The 24,172-nt window shown below is 34.1% G+C and overlaps 4 protein-coding genes across 4 annotated transcripts in view; 3 read left to right on the plus strand and 1 right to left on the minus strand.

Annotated features, from left to right (window-relative positions):
- LOC106138945 (uncharacterized) overlaps window positions 1-8,096 on the plus strand; it is a 52,386-nt gene extending 44,290 nt beyond the window's left edge. The window contains exons 2-8 of the mRNA XM_013340257.2: window positions 2,882-3,326; window positions 4,050-4,334; window positions 4,585-5,060; window positions 5,394-5,578; window positions 6,267-6,462; window positions 6,546-6,758; window positions 6,848-8,096. Coding sequence (XP_013195711.1) covers window positions 2,882-3,326; window positions 4,050-4,334; window positions 4,585-5,060; window positions 5,394-5,578; window positions 6,267-6,462; window positions 6,546-6,758; window positions 6,848-7,236 — 2,189 coding nt within the window. The 3' untranslated portion in view covers window positions 7,237-8,096. The remainder of the gene's footprint in view (window positions 1-2,881; window positions 3,327-4,049; window positions 4,335-4,584; window positions 5,061-5,393; window positions 5,579-6,266; window positions 6,463-6,545; window positions 6,759-6,847) is intronic.
- Window positions 8,097-8,645: 549 nt separating this feature from the next.
- LOC106137943 (uncharacterized) lies at window positions 8,646-10,365 on the plus strand. The gene is made up of 4 exons (XM_013338902.2): window positions 8,646-8,838; window positions 9,165-9,377; window positions 9,685-9,915; window positions 10,196-10,365. The coding sequence occupies exons 1-4, from the start codon at window positions 8,646-8,648 to the stop codon at window positions 10,363-10,365; spliced, it is 807 nt and encodes a 268-aa protein (XP_013194356.1).
- A 2,346-nt stretch (window positions 10,366-12,711) lies between these two features.
- LOC106137951 (trypsin-like) lies at window positions 12,712-16,035 on the plus strand. Its single transcript, XM_060954834.1, has 6 exons — window positions 12,712-12,769; window positions 13,120-13,271; window positions 13,655-13,806; window positions 14,319-14,527; window positions 15,689-15,824; window positions 15,900-16,035. The coding sequence occupies exons 1-6, from the start codon at window positions 12,712-12,714 to the stop codon at window positions 16,033-16,035; spliced, it is 843 nt and encodes a 280-aa protein (XP_060810817.1).
- Window positions 16,036-16,173: 138 nt separating this feature from the next.
- Window positions 16,174-23,663, minus strand: LOC106138359 (uncharacterized). The gene is made up of 9 exons (XM_013339492.2): window positions 23,442-23,663; window positions 22,562-22,912; window positions 21,986-22,202; window positions 21,119-21,282; window positions 18,858-19,009; window positions 17,944-18,148; window positions 17,422-17,622; window positions 16,934-17,078; window positions 16,174-16,803 (listed from the first exon to the last, which is right to left on the minus strand). The coding sequence occupies exons 1-9, from the start codon at window positions 23,563-23,565 to the stop codon at window positions 16,572-16,574; spliced, it is 1,791 nt and encodes a 596-aa protein (XP_013194946.2). The 5' UTR covers window positions 23,566-23,663; the 3' UTR covers window positions 16,174-16,571.
- Between the last annotated feature and the right edge of the window lie 509 nt (window positions 23,664-24,172).

A 24,172-nucleotide genomic window follows, 5' to 3' on the forward strand; every position in this document is an offset into this window, starting at 1 on the left:
AAGGCAAATAATTGCAATTACACTTCATACAATTTAGCAATAATACTTAATCATGTTACCGTTTAGTTCATAACAATTTGTATTAATGATGATGTTACGTCAATAAGTCGGGTTCCCACACTTCAGGGCGATATTTCCATTAAACCGATTTTCAACGTATCCGTTTTGCCAATCGATTTGCTTACAAGTTATTTAAGCAACCACATGTCAAACTTACAAATATGTACATCAAAAGTCAACTTAGGTTTGTATAGATTTAGGCAGTGTTCATTATTATAGCTATACCTAGCTTAATTTCTACCTGAGCGTCGAAGGTTAAGGTATCAGGTTTAAAAAATACTGCGACAATGTCGAATCACTCCTTTCTGAGTAACGTATATTAGTTTGATTCCTAACAGATGCACTTACGTTAACAAATAACATTATGGGAAAAACTGCATATTCAGGCAAGTGAGAGACACCGCGCATACTTCTTAGTCTTTGATAAGAGTTAAGTGCATAGTATTTATTAATTTAATATTGGATAAGGCAAATGTCTATTATCTAAATAGTCTTAAATATACCAACCTTACTAGTACAAAAACTTAATTATCGCCTATTTAACGCCTATATCCTTATTTGTAACATTCGTTTTGTAAGAGGTTAAGAGTAATTATCGACATTCAATTAAATTGTTTTAATTGCAAAACAGTATGTATTTAGTGGATAATACTACTAATTTGGAGGTATTAATCGTTTTCAGATTGCATTTTTTTAATTATTTTATGTTGTTAATTCCTGTATTGCTTAGTAGCATCGGTAAGATTGTATTGCAAAAAAATATATATTTTACCAAAATTCTCACTTTAAAAATAGACTTTTCGTAAATCTTTAACCAAGAAAAGTAAGAATTTATAAAGTTTATTTGATCTTGCAACTGAAAGGCCATCAACCTTAAATTTTGTATGACTAACATAGCAGGAAGTTAGATCTTTTAAAACGATAAACAAATTATTTCTTAATAAACTGTCCGAAGTTTGTTCTTATAATATAATAGAATTCATAACAAAATAATTTTGATCGCTGACCGATAGTTTTAGCAATAAGGAAACAAGAGCAAAGTGAGATCAAGGTCTTACCATAAAAGACTTCTAGTAATCATTGCATTTCTTATCTAAATCCTGAAATCTAACCAGTCACATTATTACTTTTTAATTTTAAACTATTAACGATTATACAAATCTTACACGGAATCCGATCAAGGGTTTAAAATTTTATCAACTAAATTTTGATCACAGTGCCATCCGCGTTAAACCATTAATTAAAGCTAAAATACCCACCGATTCCCGTAGGAATTTTTACTTCTTACAAGAAAGAATGGAGAAAAATATTAAGAAAACGAAGACAAGAATATTGAACCAATTTTATTGTCTTTAAAGAGAATTAACAATCACTTAAAATTTCTCATAATAATTTACAAAATCTACTTTTTATCGTGATGTACCCACATAAATGAATAACGTTATGAGGTTACTAAATAAAGATACGAGTATAAAACAGACTTATTAAAAAGTCTCTGTCTTTTAAACTCGGTAGTATCAAGCGAAGCGACGTAGTTGTATCTCATAACAAAATAACAGTATAGAGTATAACAATAGACAAACAGTTTGATAGTATAATAGTTGGGTAACTTACTATTAATTGGTATGTAATGTAATACAACTGACTACATAATGTTTTAATGATTGTTACGATAACATGATAGATATTTCACAGCATACTTCATAATGATCACAAGAGGCTTATTACGTACAAAGGCGTTTACCACGACAAAATAAATAAGGAATTTCTTGTTTTTTAGGAATAAAATTATAAGTATGTTATTCCAAGACCCAAGCAATCACAAAATAATTTGCCGACGCTCACAAAAATATACTTTAAAGAAAAATTTAAATATGCCGTTGCTGATATTATTACCGGCAGTAATAGTGAAACATTTTACATTAAACCACCTGTCTGTAACAGACTTATCTAACGAACTATCACATGAATCCATTATTACGACTACTGACAAATGCCTTGGGAAAACTTTGCAGATCATAGATACGTCTGCCGAGCGTGTAGTTATTTGCTCCGATGCAAATGTTAGAAAAGAAACAAATGGAATTTTTTGTTAGTCAACAGCAAGGAAATGATCTTACTGGCATGTCTGCGAGAGTTCTAATCTCTAGATATTTTGATTATGTGTTTTGAATCAGTCAGGTACAAATTATCCTTCCGCTCATCTTATAAAAGATTTTGACGTCATCGAATTGAAATAATTTAGTGCTGTAATTGAAAATTGATAATATACTAATAAAAAATAGCAATGCTGAATTGAAAATCATAGCAAGAGATAACTATCAATCTGCCTGTCTATTAAAACAGTTACAGTTATATTTTTTACACAATCTTAAATCGTATTAAGTGGTTCTTTCCCGAGATTGGCGATAACGTTATTATGAAACGGAAACATGCTGTCAAAGTTGCAGCTACTGCTTACAATGAACCTGTATTCGTATGAATGATAATGATAACTGCTAATTCTGAAGCCGGTTTGCTGCTGTCTATCAACACCAAAGTTTATGACACCACCCAACAACACAAGACCTGTCTTGGACTGACTGTTATTGCAGCAGAACTGACCTAATTATTAAGTTTACGTAACAATTTTGATAAAACATTCAATCTATTAGTAAATAGTAGTCAATCTTTTTAAAAATATTTTTTATCTTTTGGTCTTATACATGTCGTGAATTTTAATTTTATGGTTTCACTCTTCAATTAGGTAATGTTTTAACATATGTACGACCCGTGTGTTTCATATTCACATATTATCTAATGTTATTTTTTCTTTTTACAGATGCTATCCCAGATGACCAGTCGACATCAGCATCGTGGTGGTCAGCCGGCACAGCGACGCCATTCAGAGAGAGTTCTGCGTCTAGCAGCTCATTCGCTTCTACCCATGGCATTGTACAAACTCACCCAAGTTTAGACGATCCATTCGGATCTTTCGGGTCTATTGGAAGCACAATTGGACCTTCTTCTAACCCATTCGCTCAAGCAAGCGGCAGCGGTCCGCTCAGTGGCGGGGTTAGGAGCAATCCATTGCCACCTCTGGCAAGAAATGCCAATGGAAAAACTACACTGAAGCATTTAGACTTTACAAGCAGCGCCACTGCGGAACTGAGGAGAAACCCAGCCTTGTCAGCTCCTGACGAATGTGCTAGAGCGTGTAGGGAAAACGAGCCGCCAAGGATTTGTTACTACCACTTCACATTGGAGTTGTACACTGTATTGGGGGCGTAAGTAGTGATATGTTAATAACAAGCTCTTATTGTAACGCAATGTCCATATTATATGGATTTTTAAACATACGTTCTTTCTAATAAATATTTTGCGGTAGTTTAGAAAAGTTATTAATTTGTCATTCTTTTGAATAATAGTTAATAAACCATAAAGAGCGTAATAATAAGGTTTATTACGTCTTCGATTACATTTCATTTTCACAAAGATAGACACCGATATAATTTCATTGAATTTAATAATACTCATGCAATCTTTAAAACTAACTATACAAAGGGTTTTATTATTATATTACAAATATCTCAAGAGACTTAGGTAATCCTTACCCAACCGCTCCATTTTATCACCAGGCCATCTGAACCACGAATTCTCCAAATTTTTTTGAAGATCACGCGAAAAGTCGTGATATTGTAGAAAATAATGCACCGACCGACTTTTTTATTTCGCACGTTTTATGGCTCGTTTCACACGGCCTGTTAAATGCAAGGCTCAATGCCGCACACAAATATACTAGTAGTGATCCAAATTCCTTCGGGGCACGTAATTGATAGGTGACGACAGACCTTATGCAAACATTGCCGTTTCATGATACCGAACGCGTAGGTTGAGGAAATTGTGGTGAAACGAATAAAATTGATAAAGAAATATACTTATTAAATAGCTTAATTTGTGTCATTTTACCATAGCAAATTGGATTTCATAAATTCCATGTCTAATTTCAGGGCTTGCCAAGTGTGCACACCGAATGCAACCAACGTCGTGTGGTCTCATTGCCAATGTGTCCTCGCCGATGGAGTCGAACGTGGTATCCTCACTGCCAATAGGATGTTACCAGGACCATCTATTCAAGTCTGTGAGAACGACAGGGTTGTCATTGATGTAGAGAACCACATGGAAGGCATGGAAGTAACGATCCACTGGCACGGCATCTTCCAGAGAGGAACTCAATACTACGACGGAGTACCATTTGTCACACAATGTCCAATCCAACAAGGAAATACCTTCAGGTAAAAAACGTCTACATTCACCTTTTTGGCCGGCTACCTTTCAGTTTCAGATTTTAGAAAGTCGGTGTTTTCTTTTTTTGGACAAATTTTGGACTAAAAAAAAATACTTTTCAAACAATTCGTCGAAACAATTTTCACTTTTAATATTATCTGTATTTTTATGGCTTCAACATTTTGTTTGTAATATACAAACAAAATCTTTGTGTTTTCTTTTTATTTATATTTTAACATATTTATAACAATTTAACAGATATCAGTGGCAAGGCAACGCTGGTACCCACTTCTGGCACGCGCATACAGGTCTTCAGAAACTGGACGGATTGTACGGCAGCATCGTCGTACGTCAACCACCCTCTAAGGACCCCAACAGCCACTTGTACGACTACGATCTTACCACTCACGTCATGCTACTCAGTGATTGGCTTCACGAAGATGCTGCTGAGAGATACCCTGGTCGTCTTGCTGTTAACACTGGCCAAGATCCCGAGTCTGTACTTATCAACGGAAAAGGACAGTTCAGAGACCCTAACACTGGATTCATGACCAACACGCCATTGGAAGTATTCACAATCACTCCTGGAAGGAGATATAGATTCAGAATGATTAACGCTTTTGCGTCAGTTTGCCCTGCTCAAATAACATTTGAAGGCCACAACTTGACAGTCATAGCTACAGATGGAGAACCAGTGCAGCCGGTTCAAGTTCACACTATCATTTCTTTCTCAGGTGATAATTTATATATAACATGTCTTACTGTGCAGCTAAACAATTATAAGTGAAATAATCGTTTGTAAACATTTATTCCTGTATGGTTCAGTAAGTTTAAAACTTCTTTTTTGTTATAACTCTACAACCGAACCATGTCTGCTAATAAATATTGATCCACCTCCTTTATTACAAACGTAATATGTACACTAATTCCAACACACTTGGTTTTTCCGACAAACTATCTTTGCAACATTAAGTAATTACATCAATAAAGTGGAACGATTCGGATGATTAGAGCAAAAAGCGTCTGATTTGAAAGTAAAATAACAAGCATAAAATCAAATGTTTCAGGTGAACGATATGATTTCGTCATTGAAGCCAATAACATTCCTGGAGCATACTGGATCCAAGTGAGAGGTCTTGGAGAATGTGGAATTAAGAGAGCTCAGCAATTGGCTATTCTTAGATACGCGAGAGGACCATACCAACCATCTAGCCCTGCACCCACATATGATGTTGGTCTACCTCAGGGTGTGGTGAGTATATTAGTAGATGTAAATAATAAAAATATATATAATATTGTATTATAATAGTTAGATGAAAACTGTAGACTGTAGTTTACTCTTTGGTTGTGTATATATCTCGTAGACAGTTCACAATTTCGGGACTGGTCTATTAACTTTTTTACTCTAGGATATTCAAGAAAAGAACTTTCGTCACAGCACTTGCCTGGATAAAGAATTAATGGGCGGATATTGCATACTAGATTCTTCAAGCCAGCACGACAGCCACGATAAAATCTAGTGGAATAGTCGACTTTGTTGCAATTAGCTTGCTCAAACCTTAATACTGCTGCCTTCTATGTTTATATTTAAAATAATGTATGAAAAACTAAATTGTAGTTGTGCTTGATATAAGCCATGTATGTAGACCTACATTTCCGGCATCTTAAATATATTTATCTTCTTGATTTTGTAAATAATTTCTACAATAATTTCAATATGTATACTTGAATAGTGTACATTTGCATCACTAGTATTATAAAATTTATATAGATACTTTAGATATATTTTAATAAAGTTAACTAAACGTATTATCACCACCTTTAAGAAAAACCAACAAAGTAGAACCTTTTGACACAAATAAAGTAGACAAGGATTAGTAGTAGTTACCGCACGTTATGACTAGTAATTGCACGTACCTTTCTCCTCACTAACTATACAGGTGATGAATCCTTTGGACGCAAGGTGCAATGTTCAGAGGAATGATGCTATCTGCGTCAGCCAACTGAAAAATGCTCAGAATATCGACCCCGCAATCCTGCAAGAGAGGCCAGATGTAAAAATCTTCTTGCCATTCCGTTTCTTCGTATACAGACCAGAAATGCTGTTCCAACCGAATACTTACAACAGATACTTAGGTAAGAATCTACCTATTTGATTGGATGGTTCATTGTTTTTAATAAATATGGTGCTTACCACTTTTATTTCTCTAAATTTTCAGTTGCCCCTCAAGGAGACCATGTCATCAGTTTGATCGATGAAATTTCGTACATGTCCCCACCGGCTCCTCTACTCAGTCAATATGACGATGTTAACCCTGAACAGTTCTGTAACGGAGATAACAGACCTGCGGATTGCGGACAAAACTGTATGTGCACCCACAAAGTCGATATACCGCTGAATGCTGTTGTGGAAATTGTACTTGTAGATGAAGGTACTTGATGAAACATTTTATTAAAACTTACTTATACTTTGAAAACAAAGCTATACGTTGTCTTTAAAAATTACTTTATTTTCTTACAGTTCAAATCGCGAACTTATCCCATCCGTTCCATCTTCACGGATATGCTTACAACGTCATTGGTATCGGGCGATCTCCCGATCAAAACGTGAAGAAAATCAACTTGAAACACGCTCTCGACCTCGACAGAAGAGGTCTTCTTGAACGTCACCTCAAGCAAGGAGATTTGCCTCCTGCGAAAGATACCATCGCGGTTCCCAACAACGGTTACGTCATCCTCCGTTTCAGAGCCACTAACCCTGGCTTCTGGCTCCTTCACTGTCACTTCCTCTTCCACATCGTCATAGGAATGAGTCTGGTTCTCCAAGTGGGAACCCAGGCAGACCTTCCCCCAGTGCCTCCCAATTTCCCCACGTGCGGTGATCACCTACCGCCTATCCCACTTCACTAACTCGGTTCCTAACAGTTTCCAGTGAAAAATGAATACAGCAATTGAATAATTATGTTAACTAAGTGTAAATTTATGTTTGTTTTGTGTGATGTGTCCGGCGGATCCGAAGTGCTCGATTCCGCCGGTTGTGTTTACTTTGTATTCGAATGATTCTATGGGAGATCATGACGGTTTGTGACTTTATTTAACGGTGATATCCTTTCCTGAGATTATTTCAACATAATTTAATGCCATATTCGGTGATATTTTGTAATTATTTAATATATCACCCTAAATGTCTCTCGAGGCTCTTATACTTTGCATACCTCTCGGTATTTCGACTACAGGCTTAGTCCTGTCACTAACAACTTGCCATTTTTTATTATTCACCAAGGATATTTATTATTTGTATATATTTAAAAATGTGAAGATGTATTCCTAACTTTCTTTATTCAAATTACTAACCAAATACGCATGTAATACAAAATTTATCATAGTTGTATATATAAGAGATAACTGCAATACTTGTAAATACACATTTTACCTACGTTGTTGTTAATTTGGCAACTCACCACTTTTTATAAAGTTAATACCGTAAACTTTCAAGACTGTAAATAACTATTTGTAGCAAATAGGTATTCAGATGTTACCACTTCCATGTTACCATTATTTTAAGGATTATACAGTTTAATATTCATTCAACTGTGCCAACTATGAATTAATTGCTTGTATTGGCGAATCCTAGTCTCTGGAAAATACACACATACTATGTGAATAATACAAACTGGACCTGGAATACTAAAAATATAATCTGAAGTATTGCAACACCTGCTATGCTTTAGCAGTCAATACCTTTCTATAATAATATAAACTACTTTAAGAAAAATGTAAATTTTTATACCATTTAATAAAATTTATAAAAATACGTTTAATTTTATTTGAGTTATCCTCACATTTTATTGACGATTTATTATTAATAAAAAAATGCGCTGCATTGTACCTGCACTTTTTGTAAATAATTATTATACTTTGTTTTCTGTACAAATAATATGTAAATATATCAATAGTAGTAATAAATTTAATAATTATATATTTTAGCAATGACTATTTCCCTACTACCGTGGAAGCAGTAGTGGGCTGTTAGATACCACCGGTGCACAGGATTCAGGTTGTACATTTATTTCTTCAATCTTTTGTAAATAATTAAAGTTTTTTTTTGCTAAACAGATTGCAGAATAATTAAAATCTACATCAATCTATAGTAATAAACACATTCACGTACTGGTTGCATGAAAAAAAGGTTGCACAAAATTCTCAGAACTCAATTCAAAATCGATTGCTAAGAGTGTCTAGAAATCAAATTTATGCAGTATGTTTTGTTTATATTTTAAATCCATTATAATATTCACTAACATTCCGTTTCTTAGATTATGAACCCCCTGGATGCGATATGTGATGTGAAAAGGAACGACGCCGTGTGCGTCAGTAATCTGAAGTCAGCCAAGCCGGTTGATAAAGCTATCCTTCAGGAGAGACCTGACGTGAAGATCTTCCTGCCGTTCCGGTTCCACTTCTACAAGCCGAAGGATTTGTTTAAGGAAAATACTTACAGGAATTTCTTAGGTAAATTTTAAAAAGTTAATTCATGTTGTTAAAAATAGTGACAACTATTAAGACAGTTGCTTTGTCGTGTCTTCTATGCCCTTAGATTAAAAGGAGCTCGCACAGATATATATCAAAATGCCTGTGTGTAATCATACTTTAGTCTTTTTAGCAACCAATGTTTACTCCATCCTACTTTATTATTAATAGATACACATATTCAGATAAAACTTGGAGCCATACCCCGCGCAATGCATTTTAAAATTTTAATGTTTTTTTACCTGCAAATCTCTTGATGCTTGTCAGTTTTTTAAATGAATCATTAAAATTCTATTTTCAAATTCCAGTGGCCCCAGGCGGCGACCACGTCATCAGCTTGGTCGACGAGATCTCATACAGCGCGCCGCCAGCTCCCCCCCTCTCTCAGATGCACGAGCTGAACCCTGAGCTATTCTGCAACGGAGATAACAGACCTGCGAACTGCCCCGTGGACTGCCGCTGCACACATATGATCGATGTGCCTCTTAACTCGGTTGTGGAGATCGTGCTTGTTGATGAAGGTGAGAATTTTTTGAAAACTCCACTAGTCTTCACTGTCTTAGGCAGGTTGCCAGAATATAAAATGTTTCGACCGTATCAAAATATGAACAATATAATAACACTAAAAGCGATGAATAAGAAATGCTTTAACTTAATAATTATCACTTTTTCTAACATTTGCCATGAACGAAATGGTTGGACAAAGTTACCCTATTTAAGTCACAGATTTACATGAAGATAAATAAATTAAGAAACAATACATGCCTGTTATATTCCTGAATAACAGACGAATAGGAACTATTACTTACTATATCTTATTTATTTTAGTGCAATCACCGAATCTGTCTCATCCTTTCCACCTCCACGGAGCGCCATACAACGTTATCGGCATGGGTCGCTCCCCGGACAAGAACATTAAGAAAATCAACCTGAAACACGCCCTGGACTTGGATAGAAAGGGTCTACTTCATAGACAATACAACCTGCCTCCTTTCAAAGACACGCTGGCAGTGCCCAATAATGGATATGTTGTTTTAAGATTGAAAGCAGATAATCCCGGTAAGAAATATAAATATGTAACCATTTGTTACCATAGTTTTTATTGTTACAACTCTAATAGTGAGATGTATAAATGGAAGGTCTAATCGCATCTCAGTGTCAAATTGCATCACAGTCGGTCCTATTTTTGGGTTTATTGATCAGGCACAAAAACAAAAAAAAATCCCTTTACAATGTTGATTTGGAGGTTCTTACATCATATAAATCTTACATTAATTTCGCTTACATAAGTTATATGAAAAAGCATATAATTAACACCTAATTATTTCTTTCGTTACAGGATATTGGTTATTCCACTGTCACTTCATATACCACATAGTCATTGGTATGAACCTGATAATCCACATAGGAACGCAAGCGGATCTACCGCCTGTTCCTCCGAATTTCCCTCGATGCGGTCACCACTTGCCAGCAATCTCCCCTCCCTACCCTGCGATACACCACGGATAGTCTCTTTAAGAGAAAGACGAGATAGTCTGATCTCTACTTAGAAGATCATTTCTACTCACTCCGTAACAATATCTAGAACTACCCTTAAAAACGTCGGACTCAGTAGAAATGATCAAAAGGCTATGAACGCCAAATCTTTAAGCAAATAGGGTTTGACAATCTAACCGTACTGCCATATTTTATACTACCTTTTGAAAATATGAAACGATGTACGAACGAAATGCGAAATGATCGTGGTAGTGTTAAGGTGCTGTTTTTTTTTGTTATTCCAAATAGCCATCTTAGTTATAGGAAGCCAAAGTTTAATTAATAATCATAAAGTCACATAGAAAAACTGTCTAAAATGACCTTCGACTCAAACTTACTTTTCTTTTTTGCTTTTGCTACCACAAAATTAAAAAATAATAATTTGATTCCCTATTTCCTGCCAATTTTTATAAGGCCACTCTTTGTTAGATATTTTATAATTTTGTAAATAAAATTAGGTTATTATCATAATAATTTTAAGATTCACTTCTTTTCTTTTGTTTGTCTGCGTGGGAAAGTGCAAAATATAATATTACCAATATATTTAAAAATAGTCGTTTTATAAAGGTATGTATAGTTATTATAATTATCAAGTCCTTATAAACTGTTATATTATTATAAGTAATGCATATTTCCCAAATTATGTCTTAATTATCAAAGACATAGTTAAGGACATAGTTTGACTGTCCAATATGTGTTTTAACTTTTTTGTTATTTTTGCCAACTGTTTTGTTAAACTCATAAAACTGAATGTCATTTGACAAGCAAATACTTTAAGTATGGGAACAGCGCACATTTTTTGATAAAATATGCGGCTGTGATTGGTTTGCTGATTCCGAAATGATCATCACTTCTAATTGTAAAATATATTATATTCATAAGACTATTTACTGGCATTTCCTTTTACATGTATTGTAATTACGACACCTTTATATATGAAAAAGATTTCACATTTACAAGATTGAAATTTATTGATCCTTCTGAAAGTAAAGGATATATATAAAAAAAATGTTCCTGCTCCTACAGCTTGGCATTTGGGGATTTTTTCATATTTCCCGAAGTAAACCTGATACGAAATGATGACATGTTCCCATTACTTAGTATAGAAATAAATATTTGTTACAAAAATAAACATGTTCTTTTCTTTTTATCTGATTTTTGGTGGCAAAAAGATTTGTTGTCTTAACAATTGCCGATCAAAAGGTGACGTCTTTCGAATTGTGTTAGAACAATGTTGGTATGAATAGTTTGGGTAGTTTTTTTTCCTAACACGCAACGTTGCCTTTTAAAGTGCCCTCTATCAATGGAGAGACTAATCGTCAAATCATTGTGTTTATTTACTAATGGCAAATGAGAGATTTTTTATTTTTGGCGGCCACCGGGACACGAAGCACTTCTGTGGAGGATGCAACCGGGAACACGCAGAGAGGAGACAGAGCAAATGAAAGATTTTAATTGGTTTATTTTACCCCGACTTTTACAAATGGGAGAAGTTATACTTTCGTAAGACAAAAACGATAAGCTTACCATCATGCACGTATTACACAAACAAAACTCGTTACGTAACTAAACATAAAATTATTTCTTCACTAAATTTTGAAGGAAAAATAGCTATAAAAGTAAATGAACGGGGTAAACTACGTTGTTGTAATACAATTAACATAATATAGTTAATTACTCTGAAGCAGTTCATGGTTTACTATAGTTGACGCCCGCATGTTACGAAATTTTTAGTGCAGATAATATTTGGTAAATTGCAGAACATCTAAATACCAATGTCAAATACCAAAGAGAAATGCAGAAGTTAACAACCTTCAGGTTAAATGTCATTTAATTTTACAAATACAACAATTCTTGTGATGAATATATTCAAATTCCATAAATCTGTCATAATGAGTATTATTGTAATATATGTACTTAATACGCACATTTTTGGGACTTATACACTTGGTATGCAATAAAGATATTGAATTGAATTATTAGTTTTGAATTGTCATCTTAAGTATAAGGGGAGGCTAAAGAAATGAAGTCGTTTAAGATCATATACAAGCCAATAGGCTTAAATCTGAGGTATGCATAGCGATGGAGGAAAAAACGAGTAGGTACATATGTACAAAGTTAAGAGATGAGAGAGAGAATGAGAAAGATAAAGTGGTCCTCTTCAACTCCGCCTATTCTATACTAGCTATGCCACAGGTACCTTAAAATGTAATATTTATTTCGGGTTTGATACTCCTGGAAATATCTAGAGGAAGATAACGAGATGTCTTAAATAAAGTTCACACCATTGGTAAACCCAAAAACATAAAGTAGTTTAAAATGAATTTTATAGGAATTTTAGTGGTGATTATATCACAATGTAGTATAGCACTAACAGGTAAGTGAACATATAATTTGAATAATGAACACAACATAAACTTGAAATAAACGATAACTATAGTTATGAATGTGGATGAAGCGAAGGAAGTATGCAGAGATCGCGGCAAGTGGAATGAGGTATTCTCTGCCTACCCCTCCGGGAAAGAGGCGTGATTTTATGTTATGTTAAACGATAACTAATAAACATCCATAAAACAAACCTTTTTTCCTATGAGTAAAATTATAAAGTGAAGTCTAAAGGAAATGATCTATGTTAAAAATGGAAACCTCGGTTCCGCAGCATAGCAGCTGGGAATCAGCTAATATTGTAAAGATATTAATCCCGATATACATATTTTATATTCTTAGCAACATCAAACCGCGCAGACATGGGTTTGGGCAGAATAGTGGGTGGCCACGAGGCCAAAGCCCACGGTTATCCCTTTATGGTGTCTCTTCAGCTTCGATTCCTTTGGGTGCGAGCGCATTTCTGTGGTGGAACTCTGATCAGTGACAGCTGGGTGAGTGAAATTCTAATTTCCTCTAAGTTCTATTACTAAGTACGTATAATTTACGTGAGTCAACGATCATATGGTTGGTTGTGTCAGGAAGCGCCTCCTGTATGAACTCCGCAAACGTTGCAGAAAATTCTAACTCATTTAGGATCGTGGTGACATATCCAGTTGCCTAAACATACAGGTTGCCTTAGGATGTATTCTCCTAACGTAACATTATCAATTACGATACAAACTAATCTACAGGATGGGATAGGATTTGAACCTTGGCCTCCATGCGCATCCCGCATTTTTCTTCTTAATATTAAAAACAAATTGACGTCAACAAGTGATTTCATATTGATTTTGTTTTTGTATTCAATTTAACTCTAAAACTAAATATTGTTCAGATTCTTACTGCTGGTCACTGCATAAAAGGATCTTGGATTTTATACCTGCTCGGTATAGATGCCGTGGCCGGAGCCCACGATGTGGATTTCCCTGGTCCTACTGCTCAGATTATAAGAATTGCTGAAAGGATACCACACCCTGAATATAAAGGGTAAGAAAATTCACTCTCTTGCATTACAATGCCACCAAAGATATGAGATTCAAGTGATCATTTAATATGCTGTAAAAGTTGTAGAAATGGTTTTACGATCGGGGACTTTCAACGAGTCTTCTTTTTTCTATTTGTAACCTAATACAACATACCTACTTATTTTGAGGAGTCAAATAGTCTGTTTTAATTGTGATCTTGATATTTCTTCTTCTTTTATGTATAAATCTCTTTGTGGTGTAGTCAAGTCAAATAGCGTTCTCCATTTTCTGTTAGTCCACCTTTGTTCAATACGATAATTAATCGAAAAATAGTCATTCATGACAAAATAAAAAAGGACTAGCCTTGAAGTAGTGGGCTAAGGGCATTTGTATCATAATAATATGAAATTATAAAAAGAACAAGAGGAATATTATAATAATCTATAATAAATTTATATACCTATAATTTTAATAATCTTCACATTCCAATCTTCTCACACCTATATTTCTTTAATTTAATATCTATATTTTCAGTGACATTGGTCCACATGACATAGGACTAGTAAAAACAAAACACCCGTTCCAGTTCACCAAAGAAATTCAGCCTATCCAGTTAGCTATGGACCCTATAATTTACCCTTCACTTACACTCATCGGTTGGGGTGAATTGAGGACCACTTGGTTCTTCCCAGCGTTACCAAGTAAACTTCAAGAGGTCAAGCAAGAATACCTACCGCATGAAGGTATGCTTTACAATAAACCCCTAAAAGCATCCTTCTACAATCGTCTCTTCTTCGTCGTGATTATTGTACAATCAATAGTGGTTAATCAATCCTCTGATCTGACGTTATTCATTCAGGAATTCTTAAAAAACTCTCCAAAACTATGAAATAGGATATTTTACACCATGTAAAAAAAAATATAAAAATGCACGTATCTTATAGATTTTGTAAAAAATAAAAGAAAAACATCGATCATTATTCATAAAAGTGCAATATGGATTTTATAATTCAATTTAAAAAATCCTCTTTTTTAATCTGTTCTTCAAAAGTCGAAAACGCTATCCGCCATGTTGGGTACTGACGTGACGTCATACTTTTAGTAAACAAATATCGAATCGAAAACATATTGATGATGTCAGGCTGTTTATTTTGAAATTTTAAAATTTCTATCACGTTTTTGGGTTTTTACTCTTTAATAATTTAATAGAATCATGGAAGACGGTTTTGTGAAAGCAGACAATATAAATCTACCGAGGATTAATACGTTGATGGTTTCTCATTTTAATATCACTTGGCAGTGGAATCCACAATTTTTCTGGTGTTTTTATACTTGTATTCTTGCATTCAGGAACAAGACACCAACAATATGTATTGTAATTCATTATTACAAAAATCTTTTTACTTTAGTCTTACGTAGAGCCGTATTGTTTACTAAAAGTATGACGTCACGAGTCAAAACAGCATGGCGGATGGCGTTTTCGCGCGAAAATACAAAATCATAAATAATAAATCGTTTTTAGAGCACTTTTCGGCTTCAAAAAATTTTAATAAAAATTCTATAGGTATAACACAGTCTCAGGATTGATTTAAAACAGTTTTCAAAAAAGAGTGTAATAGCCTATTGCCATAATCATGTGCATAGCTACTTCAAATAAATGTTGGCCGATAATACGAAATAATTTTAATAAATTTACTTGTAGACAAATTTTGTAGATTGGCCTTGCCTCAAAGTTAGACTTATGTAATTGGATACATCATATCCGATACTTTATTTTATTATCAATGGTTAAAAGGAAAAAATCCCAGTTACTCAGAACCTAGGTGAATCAGAAAAAAAATCATTTCTTGTTATCTTGATCAGACCGGGGATCGGTATTTATTATTATTTACTCTCTTTCACAGCATGTTACAAAGCTGTTGATGGTCTACTAGGATTTGGCGAGACCAATCCTCTGGTAGAATATGCAAACATTTGCACTGGGCCCATAACCGGTGGCATTGCAGCATGCAACGGAGACTCAGGAGGTCCACTCATAGAGTATGTGCCAAAATTGAAACCAGTCAATGAAACTGCCGTTCAAAATGGACTTAAAGAAATTAGAGATGAAGAAAGTATTGACTATGTGCCTGTCATTTTAGGAGTTGTGTCATGGGGAGTAACGCCGTGTGGTGAAGAAGGCGCTCCTACAGTTTTTACGAATGTTACAGACAACATGAAGTTTATAGTAGATACTACAAAAATAAAATGATTTTACATAATTTAATTTTTATTTTAGTTCCTTAAGTTATTAAAATGTTATAAAGAAAACTACTATTGCCATAATATTTTTTATAATTAGTGTCGTATTGTTACTATAAGATACTTAAATTAATTAATTACTAATTCATTCATTATATGTTACATAGAAAAATACAAAAACATCCAAAATTTCACTAGACCTGCCACTCTAGATGAAACGACAGCATTCATCCATTTTTAAAAAGGACCCACAAAAACTTTAATTATCAATTAAAGAGTCACATTTATTCCCATAACATTGTTAAAATCGAATCAAAAATTCCAATTTCTACAAAGTTCGAAATTCAGAATAAAAGTACCCGATTTCAACATCGTTGATTACTCGGTATCTAACTGTTCACTAATTGAAATAGCCTTACCAGTATCAATAGAAGTTTTAGTCCCATTATAATCAGCAACTATTACTACGAGTAAGACCATTGTGAACTAATTACTTCTATGAGTATCTATAACTATATTAAGTAAACTATCAGTCTCAACTCAGTTTTAATTCAACAAGACATCAGGTGGCCTGAAGCTGCCACATTTAGATAATAAACTTGTAATGGTCTTGGGCAACGTCTGGGGAACATTGATGAGCACAGCTGCAGGTAAAGCCTGCCCACAGGATCGGCACTCCAGCAACCAACTACCTCCTTTGTCGATTTTCACACGAACAATAGTATAACCTTTATTTTGTACTACTATAGTGTCCTTTATTGGTGGGGTTATAAGATTTCTGTAAAACATAAAGAGATGATTCGTAAGTTTACAGTTTAACTTTATTACGACTTTCTTTACCTTTATTAATGAAGCAACTGAATGAAATTACCCTAGACAATAATGTTTGAATCACAGCCATTACTGACCTGTTAATTTTGTGCTCCGCATCAAGATTATAGAATTCTTCCTTCGAAAGAGGTTTGTTGTCAGCATTCTGCCCGGTAGCCACCACGTACATTGGGTATCCGTGCAGATGGAATGTGTATGATTCATTGCTACCAAATATAAATCCTAAAAATATGTATTTTTTTTTTGTAAAAATATATCGGCAAAGTACTTAACTATAGTCTTTATTATAAATTAAAGACTGAAAGTGTTTTAAGGACATAAATATACCCAATTTCGCGGTGTGTGGACCCCGGCACTTAGAATAGGACGACCCCATCATTTCCATGGATGTCGTAAAAGGCAGCTAAAGGGGATTCATCTAGTGGATCTTTTACCATGAATCAGATTTCATGAGGTTTGTTTCGTGTAAAAATCTGAATTGCCTAATCCAAGATCATGAATAAAATGTGCGAAAGCAAAAGAAATTAAAATAATGATAGTTCAGTCACATGACAAGATCACTAACCTTCATTCACCAATGCTATTTCAAGCAGCTCTCCCTCAAACGCCTTCAATATTTGTAGGCACTGTGGGTCCTTATCCCTGGTCTCTTCACCCACGTAGCACTGTGACTCTGTCTTCACGCCCCGAGGACTTAGAAGGATCGGTGAGTTAGGGTAAAGGAAATTTTTACCGTTGATTTGGACTACACCGGTATCTTGAAGTGCTGGAATAGTAAGATACGTAATAAGTTTAAGGTTTTAAACTCATAGTGCAAAGTTACTTAGAGCGCACAAAATTCCCTAATATCCATGAATAAGCTTTTGATAAAAACACGGAAATAAGACTGATTTTTTTAATCTTAAACAAATATTGTCTTAATATATAACATATCTATGTTATATATAGTTATAGCACTTAGCTTTCTAACAGTGAAAGGATTTTTGAAATCAGTTCAGTAGTTTTGAGTTTATTCGTTACAAATAAACAAGAATACAAATCTTTTCTCTATTATATATGTAGAATATTATGCCAGTTTAGTACTTACATAGGGACGCTGGAAAGAATGGTCTCTTCGGGATAGCATCACTGATGTATCGGAAATCGTTGTCAGTCTCCTTGAACTTTATCACGTTCCTGTCAATTCCCAAGTAGACGGGTCTAATTTTCTGATGGGTTGATGAATCCTGAAGAGAGTCTAACTGCTGACCGTAGACAGGGGGTGAAAGATTCGGCTCCGATACCACAGAATTCTGAAATATCAATATTTCGCTTTCATTATTAAAGCCTTTTTTCTTTTTTAAACAGGTTAGTCTTTATTTGGTATTTTTCGATTCGCGTGAACAGACTTCAGAACTCGCAAGATCCACAAGGTCGCTAGAAATTTTCACTCGAGGCAAAAAGTCATAAATGAAAAATATTTAAACTAAGAAATTTCTCCCAAACCTGTTGAATTCCAACACATAAAGTTATTTTTATTTGCATAGCTTTCGCCCTTAGCTTGAATACGCGTAAATGATGATTTTTTACCCTATTCCGTACTCTGTTAGCAAGTCCGTTAACCGTGAAGAGGTAACAAACAAACTTGCTTTCACATTTATAATATTAGTATGTAAACTCGCTTTCCAATTTATCGCAGTTATCATGATGATGAAGCTAGCCATGATTTCTCACTAGAATATGACCGCAAATTGCTAGTGCGAAGTGCTAAATAACCTAATGAAATATTGCCTTAGCCGGTGCCAGCTACTTCAGTCCCCGTGATAAGATAACCAAGAAAAAGACTTTACTCAGGATTCTTCTTTAAGGCGGTGGGTTAACAACCTGTCACTACCTAAATCTCAATTTCATCACTTAACAAACCTGACCATTTAAACTATCTGATGCCGATTTCATTCTTTTAATCTCTTATCTTGATGTGTTCCCAACAGGACCTACAATTACTTTTAATTTCAATCTTACCAGATCATCGTGAAGCATGGCAGTGTAATTGAACCCGGAGTAGATCAACATAGTGTTCGTAGACAGACCAGCGCACGCGCCGGTGCCCCGAGCATTCAGCCAATAGCCGCCGACTTCCTGCGAAGCCCGCACTACTACGTCCATCCGCTCTCCTGTGTTTGAGAAAATGTTGCAATCAGATATTTGCATGTGAATTATTATTTCGCATTTATCGCAGAAATCTATCGCTGTTTCGCTTTTTATTATGACGTGAAATGGGACAGCGATAGTTTGTATAGCGATAGTGATAGCTCCACAAAAGGGATAAGTACCTACTTATACGAATGTCACTTCAATTTCTATGATGACGAACGAACAGTTTATTTTAAAACACAGGCAGATTTCTAAAGATATCTACGTACGAAACATTTTGCTTTACTCTATTACACCTCTGCATAACAGATCGAATTTAAAGTAGAAATTTAAAGTTTAAATTATTTGTAGCTACAGAAATTTTACAAATATGAAGTATTGTTGTTTATCTGGTAATTTTAATTTTAAATTCTACACATTAACTGCGCATATTGGTGTAATGTGGAGATGCCATGAATATAATGATTCGCTTGATCTTAATTAAGTTTAATAACAGCACTTAAAAATAACTAAACTAAAAGAAAGTGAAATACAAACAAACGAAACCGGTGTAACGTGACCTTAAACTTGGCTGCCCAAACATATACAACAGCGGCCGCCTTTCTCCTCTCGCCGGGGACAAACGGAACGGAACAAATAAATACACCTAAGTACGAGTATATTTTACGGACTTTGTTATAATATTGCTATTTTCAATTCCAACCAGCTTTATTGGTAAATATTTTGAATTAATGATTTTGTGTTTTGATGCACAACTAGATAAGTTTTTATACAGTGATGACTTGTAAAAATATTTTCCAATTTTTTTGTAAATTTGGAAAATATATTTATTCCTACTTTTTGACTATTTCAATATAACGAATATTTCGATATATTTGGTTGTTTTAAAACAAAATAGCAATCTATTACAAATTTAATTGAGTAGATAAGAATCGGTTTAATCTTATGGGTTGGGTGGAAAAAAATAATAATTTTGAAAATAGAAGACAGTTCATTTCTATGACAGTTGCTTATTACACTATAAAATTATCATTTTAATCTTGAGACAGTTTTTTATCTGTGCATAGTGGGTATACCATGATGCTGCCATTAAGCATAGTATCGTCGGATTACTTTCTCCATACTTTCACTCTCTCGGAGGCTTGGCCCTCGTTATATGCCAGCCTCTTAGAAAAAATGACTTTTAATAGTGTCAAGTCGTCTGCTTCTAAGTTGTTATGTCTGTCTTACATAGATTTGTAGGCAATGGACACGTTTTGAAATTTTCATACTTGAAGAAAAGATCAAAAATTAATTTACTTAAAAGTTCAAAAATTCTATTTATACTTTTATTTCTTAAGGAAATTTCCACAGCATGTTTGAACGATGAAATGATGAGCATTCCATTGAAAAAAATGGCAAAATGAGAAATTTAAATTTACTTTCCCATACGGATTGATCGGTCTCAGGGTCGAAAGAAAAAAAATCGTATTTTGCTTTATGTTTTTATGCTGTATAAATTCAAGTTGTTTACGACATAATTGAAGTGTTAGAACTTTACTATACTTAATTAAAATTATATAAAAAAATTATCGACACATTTCATCAAGGAAATTTGAACTACGATGGATAACTGTACAACGGAAGAAATCTCAGTAATTGAATTCGTGAAATTTCTCTATTATGGTTATGAAATAGGTTTGCCTCAGCTATTATTATGCAGTAGAATCGGCGGTGTGGTATCTCACAGAGTAAAATTAGGACTTTTGTTAAATTTTATAAGAAACCGCATTTTCAATTAGTATAATACGAGTAATGCATGCAAGGTACTCGTAGAACTTTAAGTTCCGACAGTTGAGAACAGAATCGGCAAAATGTATACAATAACGAAAAAAAAAAATACTCGTATAACAAATTACAGATTGAGCTAGCCGCAAAGTAAATTCGAGATTTGTGTTCTGGGATACTAACTCAAAGATATTGATATAATTATAAAAAAATACTTATATACAATAAACAAACATTTAAAACCAATCGGAAATATTTGATTTTCGTCAGTCATTCCAATATTCGAATCCGGTCACAGACAAGCACACTACAGCAGCTCGCACTTCGAATGCCGACAAATTAGCGAATATCATTGATCTTACCTGGATACAGTAAAACGCTCTTAGCAGCCAGTGGTTTGACAGGTTTCCCGTCGGTCGCAATCACAAGCATTTCGTGTTGGTCAATGCTGACCACTACAGGACACTCGATAGCTATTGCGTTGATCAACCGCAGTTTATAAGCGAAGCCGGGAATAACGAATAACCTGGAAATGCAATACATGCCCATATCATTTCGTTATCCCGTACGCAGTAGACATAGTCACAAGACATGTTCAGCTTGATGGCAGTAATGGAAAATGATCAATCAATAAATAAAAACAAATTGATGATTCGTTTTTTGGTAAATCTATTTGGTTATTTGTTGAGCTATCAATTAAAGCATCTGAAATTAAAGTACACTCGTAAAATACAACTATTTATCAATTCATGACTTAGGATTAAATTCGGCGACAAAAATATGAAATATATCAGAATTTGGCTCGATTCACAGAGCGTACAAATATTTGCACAAATACTGGTCCTCGGTATTGTTCTGGGTGTGCTAAAGTACTTAATTTATGATTTGCCCATCAACTATAAAGCTCATAGTCAACTGTGACGAACGTTCATTTATTTTGTAAGTTTTGTATTTACAAAATCTAACTCTATCTTAATAGATCATGCGACTCATTATAATGATATTACAAACACTTTGACTATTAACACCATTTAAATTACCTAAACTAGCACTGTTCCCATGAATTTTATAATATATGATATAATTACCTACTTTTTGTGTAAAAATAAAGATTATGAAAATGTATACTATAATATATCTAAACGTGGCATTTCTGTCTTTTCAATTCTATCTTCGTTATACGTATGTATTCTTCCATAAAAATCTTGTTAAAACATTTTTATACTTACTTAAACACATCTTCTTCATACTCATTAATGACTAGAGCATTCGGGACCTTTCGACCCACATCTTCTAAATTACCGGTGAGTAGTTCTGGGAATTTTGCCGCAAACATAATAGTGTTCTCATTACTTCTGTCATAGTCATACAGAGCTGAATGAGGCTCTAATGGCTGGGGCTGGTTAACAATCAAAGATCCATAAACGCCATCACTCTGGTGAGCAACTAAAACAATGTGATTTATCAATGTCAAGTTATATTCATTAACGTTGCTGTTATCGTTTCTTTAACAAATGGGTACGTGATTTTTGTCTCAAATAAGTTGTCATTTTTTTAGTGTAGTCACGTATATTTCCATTCATGAATTCTAAAAGATTCAAGTCTAAAGCGAATAAGGTACGAATGGATATGAAAATATTGCAAAATTTATTTTTCAATGTACCTAAAATATTACCTTATCCAGTTAAAACTAATATTCAACACATGCGAGTCATAAACCTCAAAGAAAAGATTTACAGCAGTACCAGGAAATATAAGTTAACAAATACACAATGCCAATACAAATCAATTTACTATCGACATACCTGAATCAGCATGATAAAAATAAGTCCCAGGGGATGAAGCAATGAATGCATACTTATAAGTAGTTTCATAAGATATAGGACACTGCGTAACCATAGGAACTCCATCCATATACGGCGTTCCTTTCTGTTCTATACCATGCCAATGTATACTGATATCTTCATTGGGTATTTTATTCTTCACTTCTACAACTACTACATCATTTACGCAGACGTTTATTGGAGGTCCTGGTGTCATCCCATTGATGGATATGGATGTCCGACCATTTTCTAGAACTGTTGGTTCTACGATGAAAGAGTAGTGGCATCGCCTTGGTTTCACGTTGAATTTACAAGGTCGGTAGCACGATGCATCTGTGAAATTAATTCATTTGTTATTGCTTATAGGTAGTTGTTAGTAGAAGAATCGTAAAAGCAATTTGTTTACTTCAAAATAGCTGACGGGAATACCAAAATGAGAACCCTACATAAATAAGCGAATAAACCTATTATGATTTTGTCATTTTTGCCAAGTATATCTATCTCCTTCATTAGTTTTTAATCACTGACGCAATAACTAAGGTAAGGTTGACTTGCTTTTATTGATACATAGTTATATATAAACTTGATGGAAACTTGTCTATGTGAATAGATAAACCTATTTCGATTCATTTATTTTTCTAATCTAAATCTTTATCTTTGGATTGGTTGTTAACAATATATACTTCATGGAAATCGGCTCAGCTGTTTAAAAAGTGCAAGGGGTAAACAAGTTACCAGTTTTAGTACCCACTCAAACATATCGCATTTACTTAAGTTTAGTTCAAATTGCTTATTTTTCTGCATAGTGAAATATGGTGAGAATAATTGTAAATTTACTACCATTTAAGCTTTACAAACTTACCGGAGCTTTTTGTAGTATCCTCAAAAAGTACGTGCGCATTTGCCGGCGCGAAGCTTTCCAAAGACGCTTTTCCGTTGTTGCTTATACTCGTGATCATTAACAAAAAACATACTTCCAACTTCATTTTAAGTCCTATTCACAATGCTCACAAAATATTATTGTTCATTTACATTTGTTCTTTTTATTTTTAATGATTAAAAACCGCGGAACGTGAGACGTGACCATGCGTATTGAGCGATAGTTGTATACTGAGAGAATCGTCGGTTTTAGAAAGGTGATTATGGTCGGTTGGTTAGTATCTTCAACTTTTGTTATTAAAAACTCAAATTTCCGCAGTTCGGCAACAGACAGTATTTTTCCCTTAAATTGCAGCTTTTGAGACAGATTAAAATTTATAAACACTAGTTCAAGTTCTTACCATACAAACAAAGTAAGATATTTGTTTGTACACGTTGAATTGGCTAATGATTACTTACCACTATACTTACACTAGTGATATGCATTTGTCTTATATTAACGTCATTTCAAAATATTACAACAAGCTGAGAGGACTGAGGTCCCCTTACCAATTTACATAATCTGATTATATTATGACTGTTATACATTAATGAAATTCTAAAAAACTTAAGAAAATTAACATTCATAAATATGCAGAATAACAATACTTTCTTGCCGACATATTTAACACATTTTTTCAACATTGTAGCTGAAATTATACATTCATAAAATCA

The sequence above is a fragment of the Amyelois transitella genome, chromosome 5 (assembly GCF_032362555.1).
Source record: "Amyelois transitella isolate CPQ chromosome 5, ilAmyTran1.1, whole genome shotgun sequence".
Taxonomy (NCBI): Eukaryota; Metazoa; Arthropoda; class Insecta; order Lepidoptera; family Pyralidae; genus Amyelois; species Amyelois transitella.

Coding starts and splice junctions, on each gene's coding strand:
- LOC106137943 (XM_013338902.2), top strand. CDS start 8,646: ATGAACCCCCTGGATGCGATATGTGATGTGAAAAGGAACGACGCCGTG. Junction 8,839..9,164: donor TACTTACAGGAATTTCTTAG/GTAAATTTTAAA, acceptor TTCAAATTCCAG/TGGCCCCAGGCGGCGACCAC. Junction 9,916..10,195: donor ATTGAAAGCAGATAATCCCG/GTAAGAAATATA, acceptor CTTTCGTTACAG/GATATTGGTTATTCCACTGT.
- LOC106137951 (XM_060954834.1), top strand. CDS start 12,712: ATGAATTTTATAGGAATTTTAGTGGTGATTATATCACAATGTAGTATA. Junction 13,272..13,654: donor CTCTGATCAGTGACAGCTGG/GTGAGTGAAATT, acceptor AATATTGTTCAG/ATTCTTACTGCTGGTCACTG. Junction 13,807..14,318: donor CCACACCCTGAATATAAAGG/GTAAGAAAATTC, acceptor CTATATTTTCAG/TGACATTGGTCCACATGACA.
- LOC106138359 (XM_013339492.2), bottom strand. CDS start 23,565: ATGAAGTTGGAAGTATGTTTTTTGTTAATGATCACGAGTATAAGCAAC. Junction 22,913..23,441: donor GGATACTACAAAAAGCTCCG/GTAAGTTTGTAA, acceptor TTAATTTCACAG/ATGCATCGTGCTACCGACCT. Junction 17,623..17,943: donor ATTCTTTCCAGCGTCCCTAT/GTAAGTACTAAA, acceptor TTACTATTCCAG/CACTTCAAGATACCGGTGTA.